The sequence below is a fragment of the Parasteatoda tepidariorum genome, chromosome 2 (genome assembly GCF_043381705.1).
Source record: "Parasteatoda tepidariorum isolate YZ-2023 chromosome 2, CAS_Ptep_4.0, whole genome shotgun sequence".
Lineage (NCBI taxonomy): Eukaryota > Metazoa > Arthropoda > Arachnida > Araneae > Theridiidae > Parasteatoda > Parasteatoda tepidariorum.
In genome coordinates this window covers 97,229,926-97,253,681 of record NC_092205.1, presented here as the reverse complement: position 1 = coordinate 97,253,681, position 23,756 = coordinate 97,229,926, and the positions used below count along the sequence as shown (strand labels likewise).

The 23,756-nt window shown below is 29.2% G+C and overlaps 1 protein-coding gene and 3 non-coding genes across 4 annotated transcripts in view; all 4 read left to right on the top strand.

Moving 5' to 3' along the window:
* Positions 1-16,019: 16,019 nt before the first annotated feature.
* TRNAG-UCC (transfer RNA glycine (anticodon UCC)) lies at positions 16,020-16,091 on the top strand. The gene has a single exon. It is a non-coding gene; the product is annotated as a tRNA-Gly (tRNA).
* A 1,470-nt stretch (positions 16,092-17,561) lies between these two features.
* TRNAG-UCC (transfer RNA glycine (anticodon UCC)) lies at positions 17,562-17,633 on the top strand. The gene has a single exon. It is a non-coding gene; the product is annotated as a tRNA-Gly (tRNA).
* A 1,066-nt stretch (positions 17,634-18,699) lies between these two features.
* On the top strand, positions 18,700-18,771 carry TRNAG-UCC (transfer RNA glycine (anticodon UCC)). The gene has a single exon. It is a non-coding gene; the product is annotated as a tRNA-Gly (tRNA).
* A 1,902-nt stretch (positions 18,772-20,673) lies between these two features.
* Positions 20,674-23,756, top strand: part of LOC107454927 (uncharacterized) — a 6,471-nt gene continuing 3,388 nt past the window's right edge. Inside the window, exon 1 of the mRNA XM_016072271.3 lies at positions 20,674-20,985. Coding sequence (XP_015927757.1) covers positions 20,853-20,985 — 133 coding nt within the window. The 5' untranslated portion in view covers positions 20,674-20,852. The remainder of the gene's footprint in view (positions 20,986-23,756) is intronic.

Here is a 23,756-nt window from a genome sequence, read left to right as displayed (position 1 = left end):
AAGCAGTTTTATCTTAGTCTATATCTGACGAACTTGCTCCATATTTTGAAGTTGAAAGAATTTGTTAACGTCTATCATCAATAATAAGCATGAATTTTTAATGACAGCTATAAATCATGAAGTCTGGAATAAAGGGCATCCCTGATTGACTTATGGTTTGTTGACATACGCAAAAATTAGTTCAAGGTTATGATCGCGATTGCTTTTAGTAAATAGTTAACTATTTCGTTCGAATATATCAACAAAACCCTAAAAAAGTTTATTTTTGTAAGAAGTTTGAATATTAATGGATTAAATAACTGTCTCAAATTAATATATCGGCAATAAAGAATATTCCTGGTAAGCTTAAGATTTGTTAACATAAATTGGGTCCTAAAATGTATAGTTTATGATCGCGGTTGCATTTACAATTGGACTTCTATTTAACGAACTTCCATTTTGCGAATTTCTCGATTTTGCGAATTTTTTTTTTTTTTCGAGGAACCAAGAACATTTTGGAAATTTCATCGTAAAATATTTTCCAAATAGCGGAGTGAATTTTCTATTTAACCACATACCCAAAATATTTCAGAACATTTCAAACTTGTTAGCTCATTTTATGAGTTAAATAACCTTAAATTGATTTTCAAAGCCACTTAACTTATATAACCTTTAAATAACCTTTTTGTTTGTATCTCAAATGAAAAAGTCAGACAAAATTAACTGATTTTATTAGCCACAATTGTAAACTTAAGAACGCATGTGGTATGTTTAAAATTACTTTTATAATACATGCAGCTGTAATTTTATACTTAAATTTAGCCTTTTTTTAGTTGAAAATGTATGTAGCATGATAGTTTCACACTGGATAATGTTTTACTCTATTCTTGCTTTCCATGCAGATTTCTTTTATAGTTAAGATTTATAAAATAAGTAGTAGATACCAGTATATAAGATAAAGGTGTATCAATGGCTATTTTAACTATGTCTAGTGTTTATGAATTCATAACCTGCTTTGTGTTGTTTAAGTATTTCAGTAAAGAATTTTCCATTTAACGAATTTTCCATATAACGAACTTAATATCGAGATCTAGCGACTTCGTTAAATAGAGGTCCGACACTTGTATTTACAAATTCTATGATCACTAAACCTAAAAACTAATTTTAGTATGAAATTTAAGTATTAATTATTAAATGAGGGCGTAAATTTATGAAGTATGAAATAGAGAGTATTCCTGATATGCTTAGGATTTGTTAACAGACATAGTAAAAATTATTGCAAAATTACGATCGCGATCGCATTTATTAAATTGGGAAATACGTCTTACAAATACCCCAAAACCAAAAAAGTTTGCTTGCTTAGAGTACTGATTATTCATAAATTCAATGACTGCATCAAGTTATAAAGTCTGGAATAAAGAATATCTTTGCTAAGCTTAAAATTAGCTGACGTACGAGTGGTGGTAAAAATTACTGCAAAATCATAATGGCGATTACATTTATTAAATTGTGAACGATTTCATTCAAATAAGGATTAATTAGATGACAGAATCAAATTACAAAATCTGAAATAGATAATGTATCTAAAAAAGTCGTGATGGCTTAGGGGATAGAGCGTTCGCCTCCCAATGAGGTGAACCAGGTTAGAATCCCAGCGATGGCTGGTCTATACGAATTCCGCATCCGGCTCGCACCGATCATAGTACTAACATAAAATATCCTCAGTGGCAGACGGATCATGGGTTAGAGTTGTCTTGTCGTCGGACTAACCGTGGGAGGTTTTCGGGGTTTTCCTCTCCGTGACACGCAAATACGGGATAGTTCCATCAAAAATATATAATTGAATCTTGGTATTCGAAAACCCGAAAAATTGGTACGGCTGTTCAACGACAGTTATGGAATGAAATAAAATGTCTCAGAAAGCTTAAGATTTGTTAACATACAGAAAGTCGTAAAAAATTTGTGTAAAATTATGATCGCGAATGTATACATAAATGGGAGCTATTTTCTAAGATTTCAAAACCAAAAAAAGTATTCTTTTGGTAACGATCAAATAGTTTTATAACTTTTAATTATCTGTCACAAACATCTGTTGCAAACTTTATCTTGATCTTTAAGTTGCAGGCATTCAATAAAGAATTCGATGTTATAGTTGTCTTGTCAATTTCAGTACTAAATATTTCATAAAATTTTGGAGGATGAGTTTTGCGAGTTCTAGCTCCTGAAGACTAAAAAATTCAATAACAATTATAAATTTTTAAATTTTTTGCATTTTTGAGTTTTTATACTTTTTACCGCATTGTGCAATATTTTGAAACTTTACTTGATTTTTGTCTGAGTAGCAGGAATAAAATAAAATTCAGCATGAATTTTTGAATTCTATGCTATTCATAGTACGTTGCAATATTTTGAGATCTTTGTTTGATTTTTGTCGATCAATAATATTTTTAAAGTTTTTTGTTGATCCTTGCCTTTCGCAATATTTTGTAACTTCATCTTAACTTTAGTTCGAGTAGCGTGATTTTTAATAAACAGTTCAGTAATATTTTTAAATTTTTTGCTTACGCATGTTACAATTTTTTGAAATGTTATCTTGATTTTTTTTTAAGGTGAAGAACTAGTTGTTTCTCATAGAAAGCTAAAATGAAGTGTATTTTCATAAATATAATCTCAGGTCACATTATTAGTTTATTTTTTAGCCCTATAACAACATCAAGCCATTATGACGTAAAGAATTAAGTCATTAATGACTTAAAGTACAATACGATTTTTTTTAAGTAAATACTATGTAAGTTTATTTTTAAATCTAATAAATCTAATAAATAAATAAACAATTTAAATGTGATAGTTAAAACTAAAATAAGGTATCAATATTTTAAGATAAAAAATGTACAAATCAGGTATCACATTTTTTATCTTAAAATATTTCACTTTTCTAGATCTAATAAGATTATTTATAGATAGCTTTTATTTTATTGTAAATTTCACTTCAACACAAAACATCTTTATAGTCTTGTTCAACTCGCGCACAACTACGAAATATTCGAAGTCAATCCATCTCAAACAATTAAATAACATGTTTTTAAGGCCATTATCTGAGCAATAAATAATTCAATGTTTTCTATTTCGGTAAACTCGTGTATCACTATATAATTGAATGAAGCACAGTTGGAAATATTATAATAGAAAAGAATAAAATTAATTTAAAATGAAGTCGCATTCTGCCGTGGAATCCTCGGCATGATCGAAATTCGCGTTATTCATCTTATTATCTTCTTTCAAAGCCCAAATATAGGCAGACTTTACTCGTAGTTTTAAAAACATAAAATTACATTCGGTGTTTCAAATAAGAAGATTAATTAATCTTATGAATCATCTCTTCTTTATATGACTCATTTTGTTATGCTGACGACTTAAAGTCACATAATTTCTATTTGTTGCTGACCTGCGAAAATAAAATATTTTACTAGTCAAGAGGTTCGAAAGAAGCCGCTATAGCTTTGGAGCAGAATTGATTCGAACGCAATTTTTAAAAAAAATGTGTTTTAATATATTCTTTTATTTTACAACAGTCGTTAAACAGTCGACCCAATGTTGGGCTTACGACGACCTATGTTCAACTCCACAGCCTTGTAATTTTGAATCCAATCCAGCAAACAAGGAAACTCCTGAATCAGTACTCCCAGAGGTATTGATTTATTATGGGAACTTGGAGTACTTTGTGACCCCAGACAGATTTAACGCTCATCAGTCACTATTTACTACACTGGGAGTCTTCGGTCAGCGGGGATCGAACCCACGACCTCTTGGACATGGGCCCAGCACCCTACCAACCAGGCTATCCCAGCCTATTTAATATACTCTTGTTAAAAAAATATTAATGAACTCGGAATGAAATTAATTGAAAATATGTTTATTATTATTATTATTTTAAATCTCATATACAGCAATCATATAAGAGCTGGTTTCTCAATGGGTTTGAACCCATCACAGTCTGGCAACCAAGGTGCCCTAGGATAAAGACTCTATAGAATCATAGATCAGAACTCTTTTAAAGAATCATTCATACAGCCCCTCTATAGAGTCACTACAGAGTCTTCAATAATCTGAAGCAACTTCAGAGCTTGAGGAATTTTTTTAGAGATTCCTGTAGAATTATAGGTTGGAACCTCTTCGTACAGCTTTTATCGAGACATTATGGATAATCCCTTAATCGAGTCACCATAAATAAAAGATGGTCAAAATCAGTATCTTTTGGTAGTCTGAAAATCCAAGGAAACCCGATATACCTATATTCTGTAAGATCCTTATGGAATCATGGATCGAAATATTTTTAGAAAATCATTAAAGAACCTGTAGATCAAAAACTCTTTTCATCAAAATCGTAATTTAATGTCCACAGTATTTATAAATCCAGAGGTCCCAACTGAAAAAAATAGGAACCCTCTTCATGAATACTTTGTAGAGCCATTAAAGAATACCCATTTATAGGATAACTAAATATAGTAGTCTAAACCAAACTCTCAGTAGACAAACTCTTTTGGAATCCAAAGTGATCTTCTGTAATGTCCCTATAGAATCATAGATCAAAATATTTCAAGAGAATCCTTAAAGATCTTATAGAGTCGACTGTACAGATTATCATCAAAATCCCATTTCATCAGTAATTGATTATCAGCAGTATTTACTAATCAACTCTTGCAGTTGCTCTTCCAGAGGTTTCCAATAGATAAAGATAGGAACCCTTCGTATGGCCTTTACTAAGTCGTTTATGGAAAACCCCTTCCTAGGGTCCCTACAAATATATAATAGCATAAATCGAACTTCCATAGACAAAACACCGGAACCCAAGGCGATTTTCCATAAGATCCTTATAGAATCATTGATTGGAACCCATTAAAACATTAGCCTCTTGAATAGTCCACATCAAAAACTCTTTCCACCTATCAACTCTTCCAGAGATAGGAATCCTTTTATAAAGTGATTAAAGAAACGGTCGGTTATTATAAATAGACATAAAGAAGTCCTTCAGAACCCAATATGTGATATTTCATAAAATCGCTATGAAATCATACATAGGAACCCTTTATAATAGAGGCATTAAAGAACCTACAAAAATCGATCAATTTATTATTACTTTCAACACTTTTTCTCACTCATTCATTAATCGACATTTTAAACTGTATCAGGTGGGGGAAAAAGATCTATTCTAGAACCTGATTCAAGATAAATGGTACGGTTTAAGAAGATTACGACTGCTTCTTCGATCTTTAAAGATATATTTGGTTTCTGACCTCTAATAGGTATTTTTTTTTATCACTTGTTTAAAAAAATGATTTTAAATATTTAATGTAAAGGCAATGATTAGGTGATATACTTTTTTGGTGCATAGTTCTTTCTAGACAAGTTGATTTTAAGCTAAATTAATGTGAAGTGCGCCTTTATCTAAATTCTAAAGAAGTTTTTAAAAAAAAGAAAAATTGGCCACTAACAAAAAGTCCCCTATGATACGAAGCAATTGCGCAAAGTAGCAAAACTAAAGGAACTCATTAAAAATATAATTTCAAATGTTATGATAGTTTTTATTTTATTTTATAACCGTCGCTGAACAGCCGACCCAATTCTGGGTTTACGACCGCCAATGTTCAACTCCGTAGCCTTGTAATTTTGATCCCAACCCAGAAGACAAGGGAGCTCCTGAATCAGCACCTCCAGACGTATTGATTTGTTATGGGAACATGGAGGACTTTATGACCCGACTGATTAAACGTGTATCAGTCACCATTTACTACACGGCGAGTCTTCGGCCGGAAGGGATCGAACCCTCAAAATCTTCAGCATGGGTCCAATGCCCTACCAACCAGGCTATCCCGACACCTGTTAGGATTGTTTGGTAACTATTACATCTTTTAGCATTGTTGTGAAAAAATGAATCGCAATTTCAATCGGGTTTAGAATTGTTCATAAGAAATGCATGTTCTTCAAGCAGTGAATCAAAAGATTTTAATTGGGTCATTTCATCTAAAGATTCAAAGATTGAAGAAAAATTCAAATGCTAATATACATTATGTTTTTCAAGTCTGAATAAAATGTGAGTTTTTGTTTAAATTAGGAAAATGAAATTAAATAAGGAAAAGTGCATAGTTTCTTACGTTAACCACTTGTATGCTAGATAACAATTATATAGGATAACATTTGGTACAATTTTTATATCCGCTTTGGTCGAAGTTTTTTTTTTATAATGAAAAATTATAAGAAATGTAAGAAAATAGTTGGAAGTAGTTTTGTGGCATTTAAATGCCCTATTATTGTTGTCCACTAATTTCAGTTTCGTAACCAAATTGTGATGAATTAAATGCGTTCCAAAAATATCCTGCAATGAGCAAAAAATAATAAAAATTAAAATTATAATTTTTATGCAAATTTTTATAAACAGAATCTTTCATTTTTACAACAAAAGAAAACTATTATGTAGCATTTATGGAATTTTCTTTCTCAGCTGCATATTTCTTCGAAGTAAAAGTCATATTTTCTGCCATCATTCAAAGTTTGGATCTCAAACATTTAAAGCGCTGTTTTTAATTAATACTATTTAATGCAATAAAATAAAATACGAAATAAAATTATTCAATTCTAAGTTCAACAGTTAATTTATTTAGAAAATATGAATATTTTTTTTATTTATTAACCGTCGTTAAACAGCGCACCCAATTTTTTTAATGTTCAACTCCGCAGTCAATTAATTATGAACCCAATCCAGAATACAAGGTAACTCCTGCATACTTCACATTTCGTGACATTTCAGCCCTTCACATTTCGATTAAATTAGCTTATCTAAACATGTTTTTATATTCATCTTAAGAATTATTTTCTATATTTAATAACTAGGGCAAAATATTGAGTTTTTAAAAATTAAAATTTCGATAAAATACTTATAAAAGCTTTTGTTCAACAGATGTTCACGTTCTAACATGTTTGGAGAGATATACCTTACAAATGATTACTAATTATCACATCTAGCACACATTATCTCGAAACCATATTTTGCAGAATACGTTTGTAAAAGTTACTGATCAATTGCAACTTAAGTACAGGGCGAGAAAAAAAAAATATTTTGCTATTTTAACTTTTTTGATTATCCTTAAATAAGCTTGTAATTACAATAAACTTCACTGAAAATGGAAGCCAAAACATTTTTTAAACCTGTTAAAAATTCCTCTGACGAAAAAAATAATCATTAGTTGACTCCTTTCAATTGAACATAAAATTTGAAACTAATTTCAATTCAATTGAATTTGAATTCAATTGAAAAAAAAAATTCTTTCAATTGAATTTGAAACTTTTTTTTTCACCGTGTTTGTGCTTAAAACTTTTACACGCTCTACGCAACATCAAAATAAACTGGCATAATTGAAAAATAAAAGGATGAAGGAAAAAAATTAAACTGACATATTTGATATTTGACAAAAAGATAATAAAAAAAACGATTGTACGTATAAAATTATAAATTGCAGCAATGTAGTAAAAAACTAAAATTTTTCACAAGTAGACATTTTTTTAACATCTAAATGTCCCTTAGTATTGTTTCTAGGTACGTACTTTACAAGTTCCTAAAATTTAAACTTGATCACAACAGTACATTAAATAGTAGCTCGAGAACATCATATTGAATATTAATAAGGTGATAACAGTTGACAGAATAATTATAACTCGATAACATTACTCTGATACGTTTTATTGCCTACATGTTTTATATCAAAATCGACAGCTTTGAGCAAAAAAGTGGCTTAGAAGCTGGTGAAATATTACGTAAGCAAACTGAAGGGTAGGTTTGTGATTTGTTTATATTTGCTGCAAAGAGAGGAGGGTATAAACATGTTTGCCTAAAACACTAAAACCCCCACAATTTTTTTTTATTGTACAAATAACAGTTGGACTGAAAAGTTCGTAGGCTAACATAGAAAAAAAAAATTTGATAAAATTTCGTTTTGTTATTCAATATAGTTTCCTTCAAGGGCGATACAATGATTATAGCGGTCATATAATTTTTCGATACCATTTTTGTAGTACGATTTGTCTTTAGCCTCAAAATAGGCCTTAGTTTCGGTGATTAGTTCTTCGTCGGCGCTAAATCTCTGTCCAACGAGCATTCTCTTGAGGTTTAAGAACAGGAAAAAGTCGCTGGGGACCAGATCTGGAGAATACGGTGGATGCGGAAGCAATTCGAAGCCCAATTCATATAATTTTGCCATCGTTTTCATTGACTTGTGACACGGTGCATTGTCTTGATGAAACAGCACTTTCTTCTTCTTCAAATGGGGCCGTTTTTCTGCAATTTCGTAGTTCAAACGCTCCAATAACGCTTTGTAATAGTCGCTGTTGATGGTTTTTCCCTTTTCAAGATAGTCAATGAATATTATACCATGAGCATCCCAAAATACTGATGCCATAACTTTGCCAGCTGACTGTTGCGTCTTTCCACGCTTTTAAGTTGGTTCTTCTCGTGCAGTTCAGTCGGCTGACGCTCGATTGAACTCCAGTGTGAAATTATGGAGCCATGTTTCACCCATTGTCACATATCGACGCATAAATTCTGGTTCATTACGATTAAACAGCTTCAAACACCGCTCAGAATCATCAATTCGTTGTTGTTTATGGTCGATTACGAGCTCGTGCGGCACCCACTTTGCCTAGAGCTTTCGCATACCCAAATATTCATTCACGATATGTCCAACACGTTCCTTTGATATCTTTAGAGTCTCAGATATTTTGATCAACTTCACTTTACGGTAATCTAAAATTATTTTGTGGACTTTTTTGNTTTTCCATAAGATCCTTATAGAACCATAGATTGGAACCCATTTATACAGTCGTCAAAGACCTATTTAGTCATTAACCTCTTGAATAGTCCATATCAAAAACTCTTTCCACCAATCAACTCTTCCTTTAGATTTAGATAAAGATTTCTTTAGATAAAGATAGGAGCCCTTATATAAAGTGGTTAAAGGAAATGTCGGTTACTATATATAGACCTAACGAAGTCTTAACAGAACTCCCTGTTGTATGAAACTCTTTCAGAATCCCATAAAGATATTAATCGAACTTCCATAGACGAAACTCCGGAACCCAAAGTGATTTTCCATAAGATCCTTATAGAACCATAGATTGGAACCCATTTATACAGTCGTCAAAGACCTATTTAGTCATTAACCTCTTGAATAGTCCATATCAAAAACTCTTTCCACCAATCAACTCTTCCTTTAGATTTAGATAAAGATTTCTTTAGATAAAGATAGGAGCCCTTATATAAAGTGGTTAAAGGAAATGTCGGTTACTATATATAGACCTAACGAAGTCTTAACAGAACTCCCTGTTGTATGAAACTCTTTCAGAATCCCATAAAGATATTAATCGAACTTCCATAGACGAAACTCCGGAACCCAAAGTGATTTTCCATAAGATCCTTATAGAACCATAGATTGGAACCCATTTATACAGTCGTCAAAGACCTATTTAGTCATTAACCTCTTGAATAGTCCATATCAAAAACTCTTTCCACCAATCAACTCTTCCTTTAGATTTAGATAAAGATTTCTTTAGATAAAGATAGGAGCCCTTATATAAAGTGGTTAAAGGAAATGTCGGTTACTATATATAGACCTAACGAAGTCTTAACAGAACTCCCTGTTGTATGAAACTCTTTCAGAATCCCATAAAGATATTAATCGAACTTCCATAGACGAAACTCCGGAACCCAAAGTGATTTTCCATAAGATCCTTATAGAACCATAGATTGGAACCCATTTATACAGTCGTCAAAGACCTATTTAGTCATTAACCTCTTGAATAGTCCATATCAAAAACTCTTTCCACCAATCAACTCTTCCTTTAGATTTAGATAAAGATTTCTTTAGATAAAGATAGGAGCCCTTATATAAAGTGGTTAAAGGAAATGTCGGTTACTATATATAGACCTAACGAAGTCTTAACAGAACTCCCTGTTGTATGAAACTCTTTCAGAATCCCATAAAGATATTAATCGAACTTCCATAGACGAAACTCCGGAACCCAAAGTGATTTTCCATAAGATCCTTATAGAACCATAGATTGGAACCCATTTATACAGTCGTCAAAGACCTATTTAGTCATTAACCTCTTGAATAGTCCATATCAAAAACTCTTTCCACCAATCAACTCTTCCTTTAGATTTAGATAAAGATTTCTTTAGATAAAGATAGGAGCCCTTATATAAAGTGGTTAAAGGAAATGTCGGTTACTATATATAGACCTAACGAAGTCTTAACAGAACTCCCTGTTGTATGAAACTCTTTCAGAATCCCATAAAGATATTAATCGAACTTCCATAGACGAAACTCCGGAACCCAAAGTGATTTTCCATAAGATCCTTATAGAACCATAGATTGGAACCCATTTATACAGTCGTCAAAGACCTATTTAGTCATTAACCTCTTGAATAGTCCATATCAAAAACTCTTTCCACCAATCAACTCTTCCTTTAGATTTAGATAAAGATTTCTTTAGATAAAGATAGGAGCCCTTATATAAAGTGGTTAAAGGAAATGTCGGTTACTATATATAGACCTAACGAAGTCTTAACAGAACTCCCTGTTGTATGAAACTCTTTCAGAATCCCATAAAGATATTAATCGAACTTCCATAGACGAAACTCCGGAACCCAAAGTGATTTTCCATAAGATCCTTATAGAACCATAGATTGGAACCCATTTATACAGTCCTCAAAGACCTATTTAGTCATTAACCTCTTGAATAGTCCATATCAAAAACTCTTTCCACCAATCAACTCTTCCTTTAGATTTAGATAAAGATTTCTTTAGATAAAGATAGGAGCCCTTATATAAAGTGGTTAAAGGAAATGTCGGTTACTATATATAGACCTAACGAAGTCTTAACAGAACTCCCTGTTGTATGAAACTCTTTCAGAATCCCATAAAGATATTAATCGAACTTCCATAGACGAAACTCCGGAACCCAAAGTGATTTTCCATAAGATCCTTATAGAACCATAGATTGGAACCCATTTATACAGTCGTCAAAGACCTATTTAGTCATTAACCTCTTGAATAGTCCATATCAAAAACTCTTTCCACCAATCAACTCTTCCTTTAGATTCAGATAAAGATTTCTTTAGATAAAGATAGGAGCCCTTATATAAAGTGATTAAAGGAAATGTCGGTTACTATATATAGACCTAACGAAGTCTTAAGGGCAATTCCATATGTGACTGAATGACATTTTGACTTGCAAAATAACAATTAATTGAAGTTTTTATGTATCTAATTTCAAATAAAATAAAAAAAATTCTGATGCATATCATTATTATTGGCATAATGCGCTTCATAAACTAAAAAAACAGGATTTTCCATCTTTTTTACTTTCAATTTTACGAACTTTTTATTTGCGTGACGGAATGACATTTTGGCAACCAAGCTTTTGGCATACAGCTTAGAACTGGTAGTTTCTGCGAATTTTGCAGCTATTATTTTTCTGAACTATTTTATACTTTTAGTATAATGTGTAAGCAATGTAAAATGTGAATTTGGAAAATTAACCTCAAGTTGGCTAGCAGTTATTAACATCTATTTGCTGTGACGGAATGACAAAAAGTTTAGTTGAAGAAAGCCTTCATTTAAAAAATGTTTTATTAATATGTAAATGATAAACAGAATGTAGCAGATAAACAGGATTAATATTTATGCAAGAATTAGTAAAAATTTCAACAGTTTGAAAATTAGGCTGTCTCTGAAGAGGTTTTATATCTAACTTGCCGATGTCACATTTTATCTTTGTTCACAGGAAATTTATGCATTATTAAGATATGTGACGGAATGACATAAAAGAAGTTACTTTTATTTTATATATTAAACTTAAAATGTTTACATTTTGTTCTATATGCATATTTTAATCAAAATATTGCAAAAGAAAGATACATTTCTTTTATTTTATAAGTATTTTTCAAGAAAACAATTTGAGCACAAATGTGAACAATTCACTTGTCAGCCATGTGATTACTTTAGAATGCTGCCAGATTCAAAAAATTTGAAATTATCAAAAATGAAAAGGCAATATGTAGACTTTGGCTATTTTTGAACATATTTTTAAAATTAAAATATGCAATTCACAAAAAAAAAAAAAGTCACTTAAAAGTTGACACTTCCGTGGAATTGCCCTTAACAGAACTCCCTGTTGTATGAAACTCTTTCAGAATCCCATAAAGTGGTTATGAAATCATACATGGGAACCCTTTAACAGAGTCATTAGATAGACCATAATAGAGTCATAATAGGTTGCTGCTATAAAATGCGATGCAGCTTCTATTTCTTTTCTCTTATAATTTAAAAAGAAATTTAGAAAAGAAGTAATTAAGTTTATAGGAAGTTGAATTCTGAAAATAAATTAATTAATAAAGCGCATTTAAAAAAAGTATTATTTTTGACGGAATATATTTTTATGCATTGTACAAAACAGCAAGTAACTAAGTAAAAATAATAGTTATATTTTCTTCACATTTCGATTAAAATAACTTATCCAAGCATGTTTTTAAATTTCACGAAATTGTTATTCATGTTAATAATAATTTTTCGTGCTTAATAACTAGTGCAGAATATTTAGTTATTCAAAAATTAAAATTTTTACAAAATACTTAAAAAAGCTTTTGATCGAATGATCAGATTTTCACGCAGTACGAAGATAACATGATTGGAAAGATATACCATACGAATGATTATTAATTATCACATCAAACACACAGAATCTCTAAATCTAAATTTTACAGAACACGTTTGTAAAACTTACTGATCAATTTCAACTTAAGCACAGGGCGAGTAAAAGAATATTTTGCTATTTTAAATTTTTGATTATCTTTAAATAGGCTTGTAATTACAATAAACTTCACTGAAAATGGAAGCCAAAACATTTTTTTAACCTGTTAAAAATTCCTCTGACGAAAAAAATAATCATTAGTTGACTCCTTTCAATTGAACATAGAATTTAAAACTAATTTTTTTTTCACCGTGTTTGTGCTTAAAACTTTTACACGCTGTACACAACATCAAAATGCACTGGCATAATTGAAAAATAAAATGATGAAGGAAAAAAATTAAACTGACATATTTGATATTTGACAAAAAGATAATAAAAAAACGATTGTACGTATAAAATTATAAATTGCAGAAATGTAGTAAAAAACAAAATTTTTTTAAAAGTAGGCATTTTTTTAACATCAAAATGTCCCTTAGTATTGTTTCTAGGTACGTGCTTTGCAAGTTCCTAAAATTTCAACTTGATCACAACAGTACATTAAATAGTAGCTCGATAACATCACATTGAATATTAGTAAGGTGATAACATTTGACAGAATAATTATAACTCGGTAACATTACTCTGATACGTTTTATTGCCTACATGTTCATATCAAAAACGTCAGCTTTGAACAAAAATGTAGCTTAGAAGCTGGTGAAATATTACGTAAGCAAACTGAAGGGAAGGTTTGTGATTTGTTTATATTTGCTACCAAGAGAGGAGGGTATGAATATGTTTGCCTAAAACACTAAAATCCCCTCAATTTTTTTTTATTGTACAAATATATGCAATAAAAATAATTTTTGAAGAAAAAATACACTTAGAACATTTTTAAATTTTAAATAGAAATTAAATATCGAAAAAGTTGGGGGGGGGGACTAAAGAGCTAGAGAGGTCCAGAAGTTTAACCAGATAAGGTAAACACAAAAGATCCCCAAAGAATAGTCTACTAAAATCTTATAAAATGAACGTACAATTTGTCTACAACAAGAACTCCCCCCTCCACGAAGTCTGAGGGTGTCTGTTGCTATGGAAACAAGAATCGCGCATTTCAGGGAGGGTAGCTTCTCTTCACTCTAGGGTAAACACAATAGACCTAAGAACAAAAATTCCCTTTCTGTCGCCGATCCGAACCAAAACCTGTCCTAAACAATGACCCCACACCCCTACTTGAAATTAGTTATACCTCGTTACCATAGTCGCCGCCACGGGTCCAGACGAAGGGGGAGTTCTTACTTTAGACAAACTGTAAGAGATTATTGTGATTTGCTTATTTTTGTTGGCGAGGGGGAGAGTCACAAAGTTGCTAGAAATTTGTTTACGAAATGTTTGAAAGACTCTTATTATATAACCCAAATATCCTCACATATGCTATTATACTATTAGCAATAGTATAATAATAATAGTTAAATACAGTATTACGAATATTACTAAGTCCTATCATTTCCAGAAAGAGATAGAGAGATAAAACAAATCCATAAGACATTTCAATTAAATTAAATTATGTCAATTTTTAAAAATAAAAATTACGGAATTTTGAAATTACCTGTTGAAGATTTAGAGGAAAGTTCAGACAACCAGGAAGTGTACGATAGTTCTTTTCTTCTCTTAAGTTTCAACTGTCAATACTTTCGGGAGCAAAAAACATGTAATTAGCGCTTGATTTGTTTTCCTTAATGACAGCTGTACAAACTTTTTTTGTCATTTGCAGAAGAACCATTTAATGTAATTGACCTGAATTTCAGATTTTCATTGGGATGTCTTTAAAAAGGATCAGAATCATGACGAACATAAAAGCATATTTTGACTAGGGGCTCTATCCTCTGCTTACATCGCTCACCACTTACCAATCACCACGATCGTGTTAAGAAGGAAAATGATTACATGGTAATCATTTATTTTTATTTTTTTCGAGACGATTAACTTCTACGCAATCGTCGAGAAAACCGATACTTGTCTTCAATGTTCTGCTCAATTCCCAAAAAAAAACGATATTCGTTATCATTGTTCTACGCAATCGCCAAGAAAACTGTTATTCGTCATTATTTTTCTGCGCAATAGCCAAAGAAATCGGTATTCGTTATCATTGTTCTACGCAATTAATTATCAGGAAAGTTGATGTTCGTCATCATTATTCTGCACAATCGTCAAGAAAACCGATATTCGTTATTATTAATTTAAACATTAATCATATTGTTCAGTCATCACTAAAACTTCATTTGCTTTAAAATTTGACTAATTCATAATCTTGGACTTAGTATTCCACATCCTTTTTCTAATTATTCTTCGCATGGACTTACGGATACAATAAAATAGGCTCAACTCTCGTCCCCATATTTTGAGAGGGGGAAAAAAAGAAAAAAAAAGGTAAAAAAAGTATACTTTTAATATCAGTTTTCTACGAGATTCTTTTTTAAAGAAAATTTTTGTTGATAGTATTCCACATCATTACACCTACCCAAAAATGAAGGCTTTAATAGATTACAACATTTTATAATAGTTAAAACTTTTCTGGGTCTTTTCACAAAAATGAAATATGTAAAACAAGAAAATTGTGCTGCTAGTAACTTTGGATAAGTAATTTACTCTATAATTGCTTATATTAATATTTTTTTTAAAAACTTACTTTCATCATTCTTTACTGATATAGATATGATTCGGAGAAATTTTTTTTAATCTTAACTAAGACATGAAGCAGAACACTAACAATCACTAAACCTCTTTTCTAAAAATATTGATCATAGAATTGTATATTTAAATAATTTTGTCAGACAAAATCAATACCGGATCTAAAATTACCAAGAGCTGTATTAATGAAATAATCGTGATTGAGTGACAACTTTCTATTTTACACGGTTCGAAAGAAGCAGCCGTTATCGAGTAATCCAAATAACAGTTTAATTATGAAAATTTAATAAATATGACGAAACACTTATTCGGATTTTTCTATTTCTGTCTCCTTCAATTTAAATAATTTATTTATTAAAAGTATTTCTTATAAGTATGAAATTTTTTTCACTTATATACAACTGATAAAAATCTAGTCCTCTAGAAAAGTATTCGTTTCCAACTAGGAAGTAAAAATAAAAATCATGGAATTTAAATGCGATTATTTCCATTCAAAATAATCTCCATATCTCACGAATCTTAATGACCTTATTTTTGAAGTTACTGTCAGATTTGTTTCGCCTCCAAACTAAGCGTTGGTGGTATAACGGTTAGCATAGCTGCCTTCCAAGCAGTTGACCCGGGTTCGACTCCCGGCCAACGCAAGCACCCTTTTTCCTTACTTTTGTCTGAAGAAGAGTCATTAGATAAGAGTCTAATTAATCATTTTTTATCAACAAAAACATTACAATCAGCAATTTTTCTACATTATTTTAAATCGCGGATAAAAATAGTTGTTCCAATGTGCAGTCCTCGTAGTGGCCAAATAAAAAAAAAGCAAGACAAAATTTTACAACAAAAAAATAAAAATCAGCGCATATAGTATTAAAATGTTATTATTTTCGGACTAAAGAATGTATTCCCAAATTAAAAAAGGTATAATTTGCTAGACTAAAGTATCTAAAAAAAAAATTATCGCAAAAAATAGATAAAATATACTATTTTAATTTCAGAGATATTTTGTTCAGACAAAATATTCGAACAGTATTCTGTAGAGTTTCATTAATTGAACAGCTAAACAACTTATTTTAGTTCGCGATCAATATATAGATAATTTTTATAGCACTGTTGCATTCATAAAAAAAACCAGTTCAAATTTAGTTAATGTTCCTTCATACCAATATTTTATAAAAAGATTTGTAATCGAATTCAAGAATTCTATCATCAAATAATTTTAAAGTAGGATTTCTGTAATCTCGAAACGAAGTGACTTCGCCGAGTAACATTTTTGTACAAAATTAATTTAGTGGAAGATTCCACAATTCAACACTTAAATAATATATTACTGCATATTACTTTAAAAATGATCAATCACTTGATTGTGATTGATCATTTTTAAAATAGAATTTAAGAGACGAATCAATAATTGTCAAACTACAAAACTCCACTATACAAGATTTGTTATTGTGTTTGTTGAAAATACCCTTATTCATATCAAGGGTATGTTTCCTGTACTCACCATCAGAAAAATATGAAATAAGATGAGCTTCCTTTTCATAAAAATGACGAGAAGGTTTGATACGAACAATGAATACAAGTAATTAAGGGTATACGTCTGATGTTATTAGAGAATAGTCCTTAAGTTCGAACTTCGCGATTTTCACTAGCATTATTAAATAAATAATTTAAAAAAATGTTGGTTCGAAAAATCAAATTGTTAACTTCTTCAAACTAATTATTTTAAAGTTTGCATTAATATTCGTTGAAAACAGGATGTACTGGACACACGCAAAAATCAAAATTACCAAAACCAAAAAAAGAAGCTAAAAGTCAGGTCAAATAAAAATAAAATATGTTTTAACAGGGTGCGTATGTCGGAACAATTGCGAATCCTGCAATTTGACTCGAGATATGAATAAAAAGATTTGTTCCTGAAATGAGACTGATTAATTTATATGTTATGGAATAAAACAATTAAATTTATCATGAATAATTACGCAATGTAATTATCTCAATTAAGAATTTTAAAGAAAAAGTAATTCCGACTGAACAGAAGTGGGAAGATTTATCTCTTCATAAAATGTATCGATCTCATTTCAACTCAGCAGCTGATTGATTTCTACGATATCGTTGAAGCGTTGGTGGTATAACGGTTAGCATAGCTGCCTTCCAAGCAGTTGACCCGGGTTCGACTCCCGGCCAACGCAAGCACTCTTTTTCCTTATTTTTATTTCACTTAGAATATCTCCAAGATACTTTTTTTTTTAAATAAAAGAGAAATTTTTCATTTTATCTTCGTATAACAGCTTATTATAGGTTATTATAATAATTTTTAAAAAAAGAAAAATTCTAAATTATAATTAAATGACAAAAAGCATACATTTTAATTAAATTGCAAAATGAAACTTATACTTTATCATTAAATTATAAACATAAAAAAAGATTCTTTAGTTTCGGAAAAGTGCTATTATAAATGTCATAGGAAGATTTCGAACTTTTTCGAGCAAAGCAAATGTTCTTCAATGTAGATTTAAAAAAAAGTGTACAAAGCAGAAAAAAATTTAAAAAATAAAATATTTTTTATATGTTTTGAACTAATGATCGAATTGTCTAAGATGAAATCTTAAAAAATGCTTAAGCTGCTATCACTTAGAGCAGGGGTCGCCAAACTTTTTTGATCATCGACCCCTACATAATTTTTCGAAATCTCCATCGACCCCCATAAAAGTAATTTTCTGTTAATTAAAATAAAACTTTATTGGATACTGTTTTTTTTTTATGATTTTAAATATTTATTAAAGTAATAGTACATTGTGTAACAATAGTTTTATGAAAAATATATTAATGTTGAAATTTAAATACCTTAATATTTCTTAAATAATAAGTAATTATGAATAAGTAGAAATAATAAGTAAAGTAACTACAGATTTATTGCTTCTTAATCAATGAGATGGGTATGCCTGGTGTTTTTTGCAAGGTTCGCTATATTCGGTTCAAAATTGGTCAATTTTAATTTTTGTAAAAGAATACAAAGTGTGCTATACTTTTGTCGCTGGTTGTACTAATCCATATTATTACTGCTTACCTTCTTTTTTTACATGCATTGATAATTAAAATTGATATCTAAACTAAACGAATGGTTTTTATGGAAACAATAACTAATTATCCAACACTATAAAAGTTTTATGAATGACACTGCAAATATTCAACACTGTTTACAGTTTGCAAAGATAGCNAACTCAGCAGCTGATTGATTTCTACGATATCGTTGAAGCGTTGGTGGTATAACGGTTAGCATAGCTGCCTTCCAAGCAGTTGACCCGGGTTCGACTCCCGGCCAACGCAAGCACTCTTTTTCCTTATTTTTATTTCACTAAGAGTATCTCCAAGATACTTTTTTTTTTTTTAAAATAAAAGAGAAATTTTTCATTTTATCTTCGTATAACAGCTCATTATAGGTTATTATAATTATTTTTAAAATAAGAAAAATTCTAAATTATAATTAAATGACAAAAATCATACATTTTAATTAAATTGCAAAATGAAACTTATACTTTATCATTAAATTATAAACATAAAAAAAAGATTCCTTAGTTTCGGAAAAGTGCTATTATAAATGTCATAGGAAGATTTCGAGCTTTTTCGAGCAAAGCAAATGTTCTTCAATGTAGATATAGTGTACAGAGCAGAAAAAAATAAAAAAAATAAAAGTATTTTTTAAAATCTTTTCAACTAATGATCGAATTGTCTAAGATGAAAGTGTTAAAAAATGATTAAGCTGCTATCACTTAGAGGCTATCTAATACTAAGATGCTATCCTAGTGGTTCGAGAGACTAAACTGAAACATGTTAATTTTATTGTAACGACGATATTATAAAATGAATACATTTTCAGGATAAGCATTTCTCTATTTCGGCGGATTTGAATTCTTGCCGCAATCTGGAAAATATGGTTTACAGTCCACAGAGGCATAAGAGTGGTTAAAAGTTAAGCGTAGCCATTTTTCAGCATTTCACCATATTTTTTTTTCGAATTATGTAAGAGAATCTAAAAACTTTGCAATTTCTGAGTTTAACTTTAATTTAAATTTGGTAGCATTTAAAGAATGCCTTCAATTTTGTTTTTCACACTTTAAATAAAGAAACCATTGCTCTTTAGGAACAGTTCGTCTGTGCGTGTCAATTATTAGTGATAATTAGAGTCTGGATTGTGATCCCCTAAAAATGCCTTTAAAGATGGAAAAATATTACCTTTAAAAAAAACATATGCTTATAAGTAAATTATAAAAAAAAAAAACTATAAGTGCAAAGAGATTCCAAAATTACAATGAACGCAAATGTCATCAAAATCCGAGCATAAGTGATAACCTTTTTTTTTTTTTTTTNTTTTTTTTTTTTTTTTTTTTTTTTTTTTTTTGAAAATTATACATTTTTTTCATATTAAGCAACAATATGATGTTTCAATTAAGTGGTGCATATTTATTTGATTTCAAATTGTAATACCTAAATATATATAATTTTGTACTCACAAAAATTATCACTAGTGTATCAACGTTTATCTTTGTCATCAAAATTTTAAACTTTGACTTTAACCCATAGATATTTTAATATTATTAAAAAAAATAAAATTTGCATTTTTGTTTTTGTTTTTTAAGATAATAAAGCTTTTTATCCTTTTATCGCTTCAATTTACATTAATTAAAAGTTTTTCCAAACAGTTTTTATGAAACCGAAATGTTTTTAAAAACTTTTAAAAAAAAGCTTCTTTTTTCCTAACTTTACAAAAGCTAGAGTAATAGCGAAAAGTTTTTAACATTATTTTAGTCATCAAAACAATTAATTTTTATTCCATAAGTATCATTTTGCGCGAATGTTATATAAAGTTATCCTAATAAAGTTAATAATAATCATACAATAGTTTTCAACATAGATAATAGACATTTAATCTAAAGACTATTTTTATTCCATAAACATCATTGTATCACTGTCAGATGATAAAACATCTAGTTTTATAATGTTTTTACAACAAATTTCATCTTTCAAATAAAATCACATAAATAAATAAAATAATATAATGTTATTATATAAAAAATAATGTTATTGTATAAAAAATAACGTTATTATATAATGTATGCAATATGTTATTAAAATAAAGTTATTATATAATAACATCGATTTAGAGCAGTTTTGGGGGAATCTGTTTAGCGAGTTCCCTTGTCGTGTGTTTCTTCTGCTGTTTCCCAACTTGACCTCCAGGGCGGCGCTGTGTCTAGACAGGCGATGCGAAGCGACTCGGAGCTGGGTTACGCCTCTACCAGTTTCAGATCAATACCCTTCGCCTGCCCTGCACATGCGCTATCTACCCAATATTCTTTTCGAACATTCTGAAGTAAATTGATTTGAAAGTTTTAAAGAAAAGTTTTTAAATGATGGATCGATTTATAGAACAAGTTAAGTATCATCCTTGTTTATGGGATATGGGGGATCCCGCTTACAAAGACTTCGAAGTGATGGAAAAAGCTTGGGCGGAAGTAGCGGCAGTAACGAACTACGCCGACGGTAAGTGTCCAGCTGCTTAGTTATTCGGAGCGAGGCACGTTTTTCGTGTTTATTCTTTTTTCCCTCTCTCTCTCCCACGTGACCAGGATTTTATTCTCTTTTTTTTCCGTCTTTTAATTTGTTTCGTATCCAGATAATTCTAAATTTTTTTTCAGCTTAGATAAATTTAACAACTTAATTTTATTAGGAGTGGTACTGATTTTAATATGATACTACTTGACTTTTTTTTTCCCCTTCATAATTGTCCTTTATTTTAAGAAATTTTAATCTTTTTGTTTTGTTTTGAAATGATTCTTTAAAATCATTTTAAACTGAAATGAATGAAATAAATTTAATTTTATCAAGAGTAGAAATGGTTTTAATATAAATGTACCTTTTTTTTCTTTCATTGCTGTTTTTCGCTGTCATAATTGTTCCTCATTTTCAGAATTTCAATAATAGCCTTTTAAAAAAAAATTTTCTTTAAAACAATTCTAAATCGTGTTTAATCTGTCATTTTTTCGGAGGAATTTTTTTTTTCTCTCTTTTAATTTGTTTCGTATCCGGATCATTCTAATTTTTTTTAAACTTAGATAAATTTAAGAACTTCATTTTATTAGGAGTGGTATTGATTTTACTATGATACTACTTGGCTTTTTTTCTTCTTCATAATTGTCCTTAATTTTCAGAAATTTTTTTGTTTTTCATAGCTGTTTTTCACCATTCATAATTGTTCTTTATTTTCAGAATTTCAATAATCGCATTTTTAAAAAAAAAATTTTTGAAACGATTCTAAATTAGATAAATTTAAGAACTTCATTTTAATAGGAGTGGTATTGATTTTTATATAATACTACTTGGCTTCTTTTTTTTTTTTTTTTTTTTTTTTTTTTTTTTTTTTTTTGCATTTTTATCTTTTTGTTTCGTTTTGAAATGATTCTTTGAAATTTTAAACTGATATGAATAAAATAAATTCATGAACAAAATAAATTTGATTTTATCAAGTGTAGAATTGGTTTCAATATGATTGTACTTCACTTTTTTTTTCATGGCTGTTTTTCATCCTTCATAATTGTTCTTAATTTTTACAATTTTACTAATCACCTTTAAATTTTTTTTTATTTTGAGACAATTCTAAATCGTATTTAAGCTGCCATTTTTTTCTGAGTTTAAATCCTGTCTTTAAAATTTTTTTCGTTTTGGGATAATCTTAAGTCTTTTTACACAAATATGAATGAAACAAATTCACAAGTTTTACACAACAAAATAAATTTTAGTAGAATAGAATATTGCAATAGAGCAGAATTGGCTTTAATTTGATATTACTTTACTTTTTTTCCATGGCTATTTTTTTATAATTTTTATTGTTCAGGTTTGTTTTTATTTTCAGAATTTTTTGTTTTTAAAATTTATTTCATTTTTTACAATTCTGAATCGTTTTTTAAGCCTTTATTTTTTCAGTTCTTCTGTTTTTAAAATTTGTTTAGTTTTCAAATAATAAATTATTTTAAATTAATATAAATGAAAATATAATATTATGCAGAATACAATTTGTTTTGATTTGATTGCATTTGACATTATTTTTTCATTTCTATATATTTTTCTCTCGTTTTCAGAAAGTCTTGTCTTTAAATTTTATTTAAATTTGAGATAATTCTGAATAATAAAAGTAACTAATAAAATGTACTAAAAGCTATTAACTAATTAAAATAAGCTTAATTCAAAACCAAGAATCTCTTAGATTCTAAATAAAGTTAATTTAGTTAAATTATACTTAATGGTTTTTCTTTCATAGCTATCTTTATTTATTTTCGTTCAGAAATTTTTATTTTTAAAATTTATTTCCGTTTGATATAATTTCGAAGTATTACAAACTAATAAGAATAAAATTAATTTCTGACTAAAAACCTTTAAATTCGATCAAAAACTAAACTTTAGTAAAATTTGATAATTCCTAACTTTTTTTCACTCGTTTATTTTATTTTGTTTTATTTATTTTAGTTTTTGTTTTTTCTTATTTATTTTCATGGCTTTTCTTTTTTACTTAAAATGTTTTGTTTTTAACTATAAATCAACTTTAAATCATATCTTTACTTTATTTCACAAAACCCAAATTTATAGATTGAGTTTAACTAGCACTTAATTTAAAGCTTTATCATAAGCATTAATGTTTGTTGATACATAATAATATCAAAGAATACAGAACAAAATCATGAAAAGAAAACAGCATTTTTGTCATTTTAAAATAAACTTAAGATTACATAAATTTGAAAGAATATTTTTTAAATAATTAAGTTTTTATTTTAACCAAAATGCGTGTAGCATTTCTTGTTACGCCTTCCCTCTCCTTTGTCTCCTTTTTTAATGATCAAAAAATAAAATATCCTTTTGTTTTTTATTTTAAAAACACAGATAAGAAAATTTAAAATATTTTAAGGTTTCAAAATTTAAGGAAAAGAAGTTTAGGTCGAAGAGTTACTGTAAACAATTCTTGAAATTGCCAGAAAAATTTCGTTAAAAAATTATTTTAATTAAAAATTTTAAATCCTTACAAATGTATTTTCCGAATTTTAATAATTTAATTACATAGTTCTATTTTTTCATTCTATTCACCGCATCATTAAGAAAATTTGCTCATAAATAAAAAATGTACGTGACGTTTGAAACATATAAGCCACCTCCTCCTGCTACATTTTGTTACATAGACTCAAATTTCAAAATGGCATAGTATTAGACTTCATCGGTCCAAAAGTATTAAAAAAACTACTTTAATTTTTTTTTTTTTTTTTTTT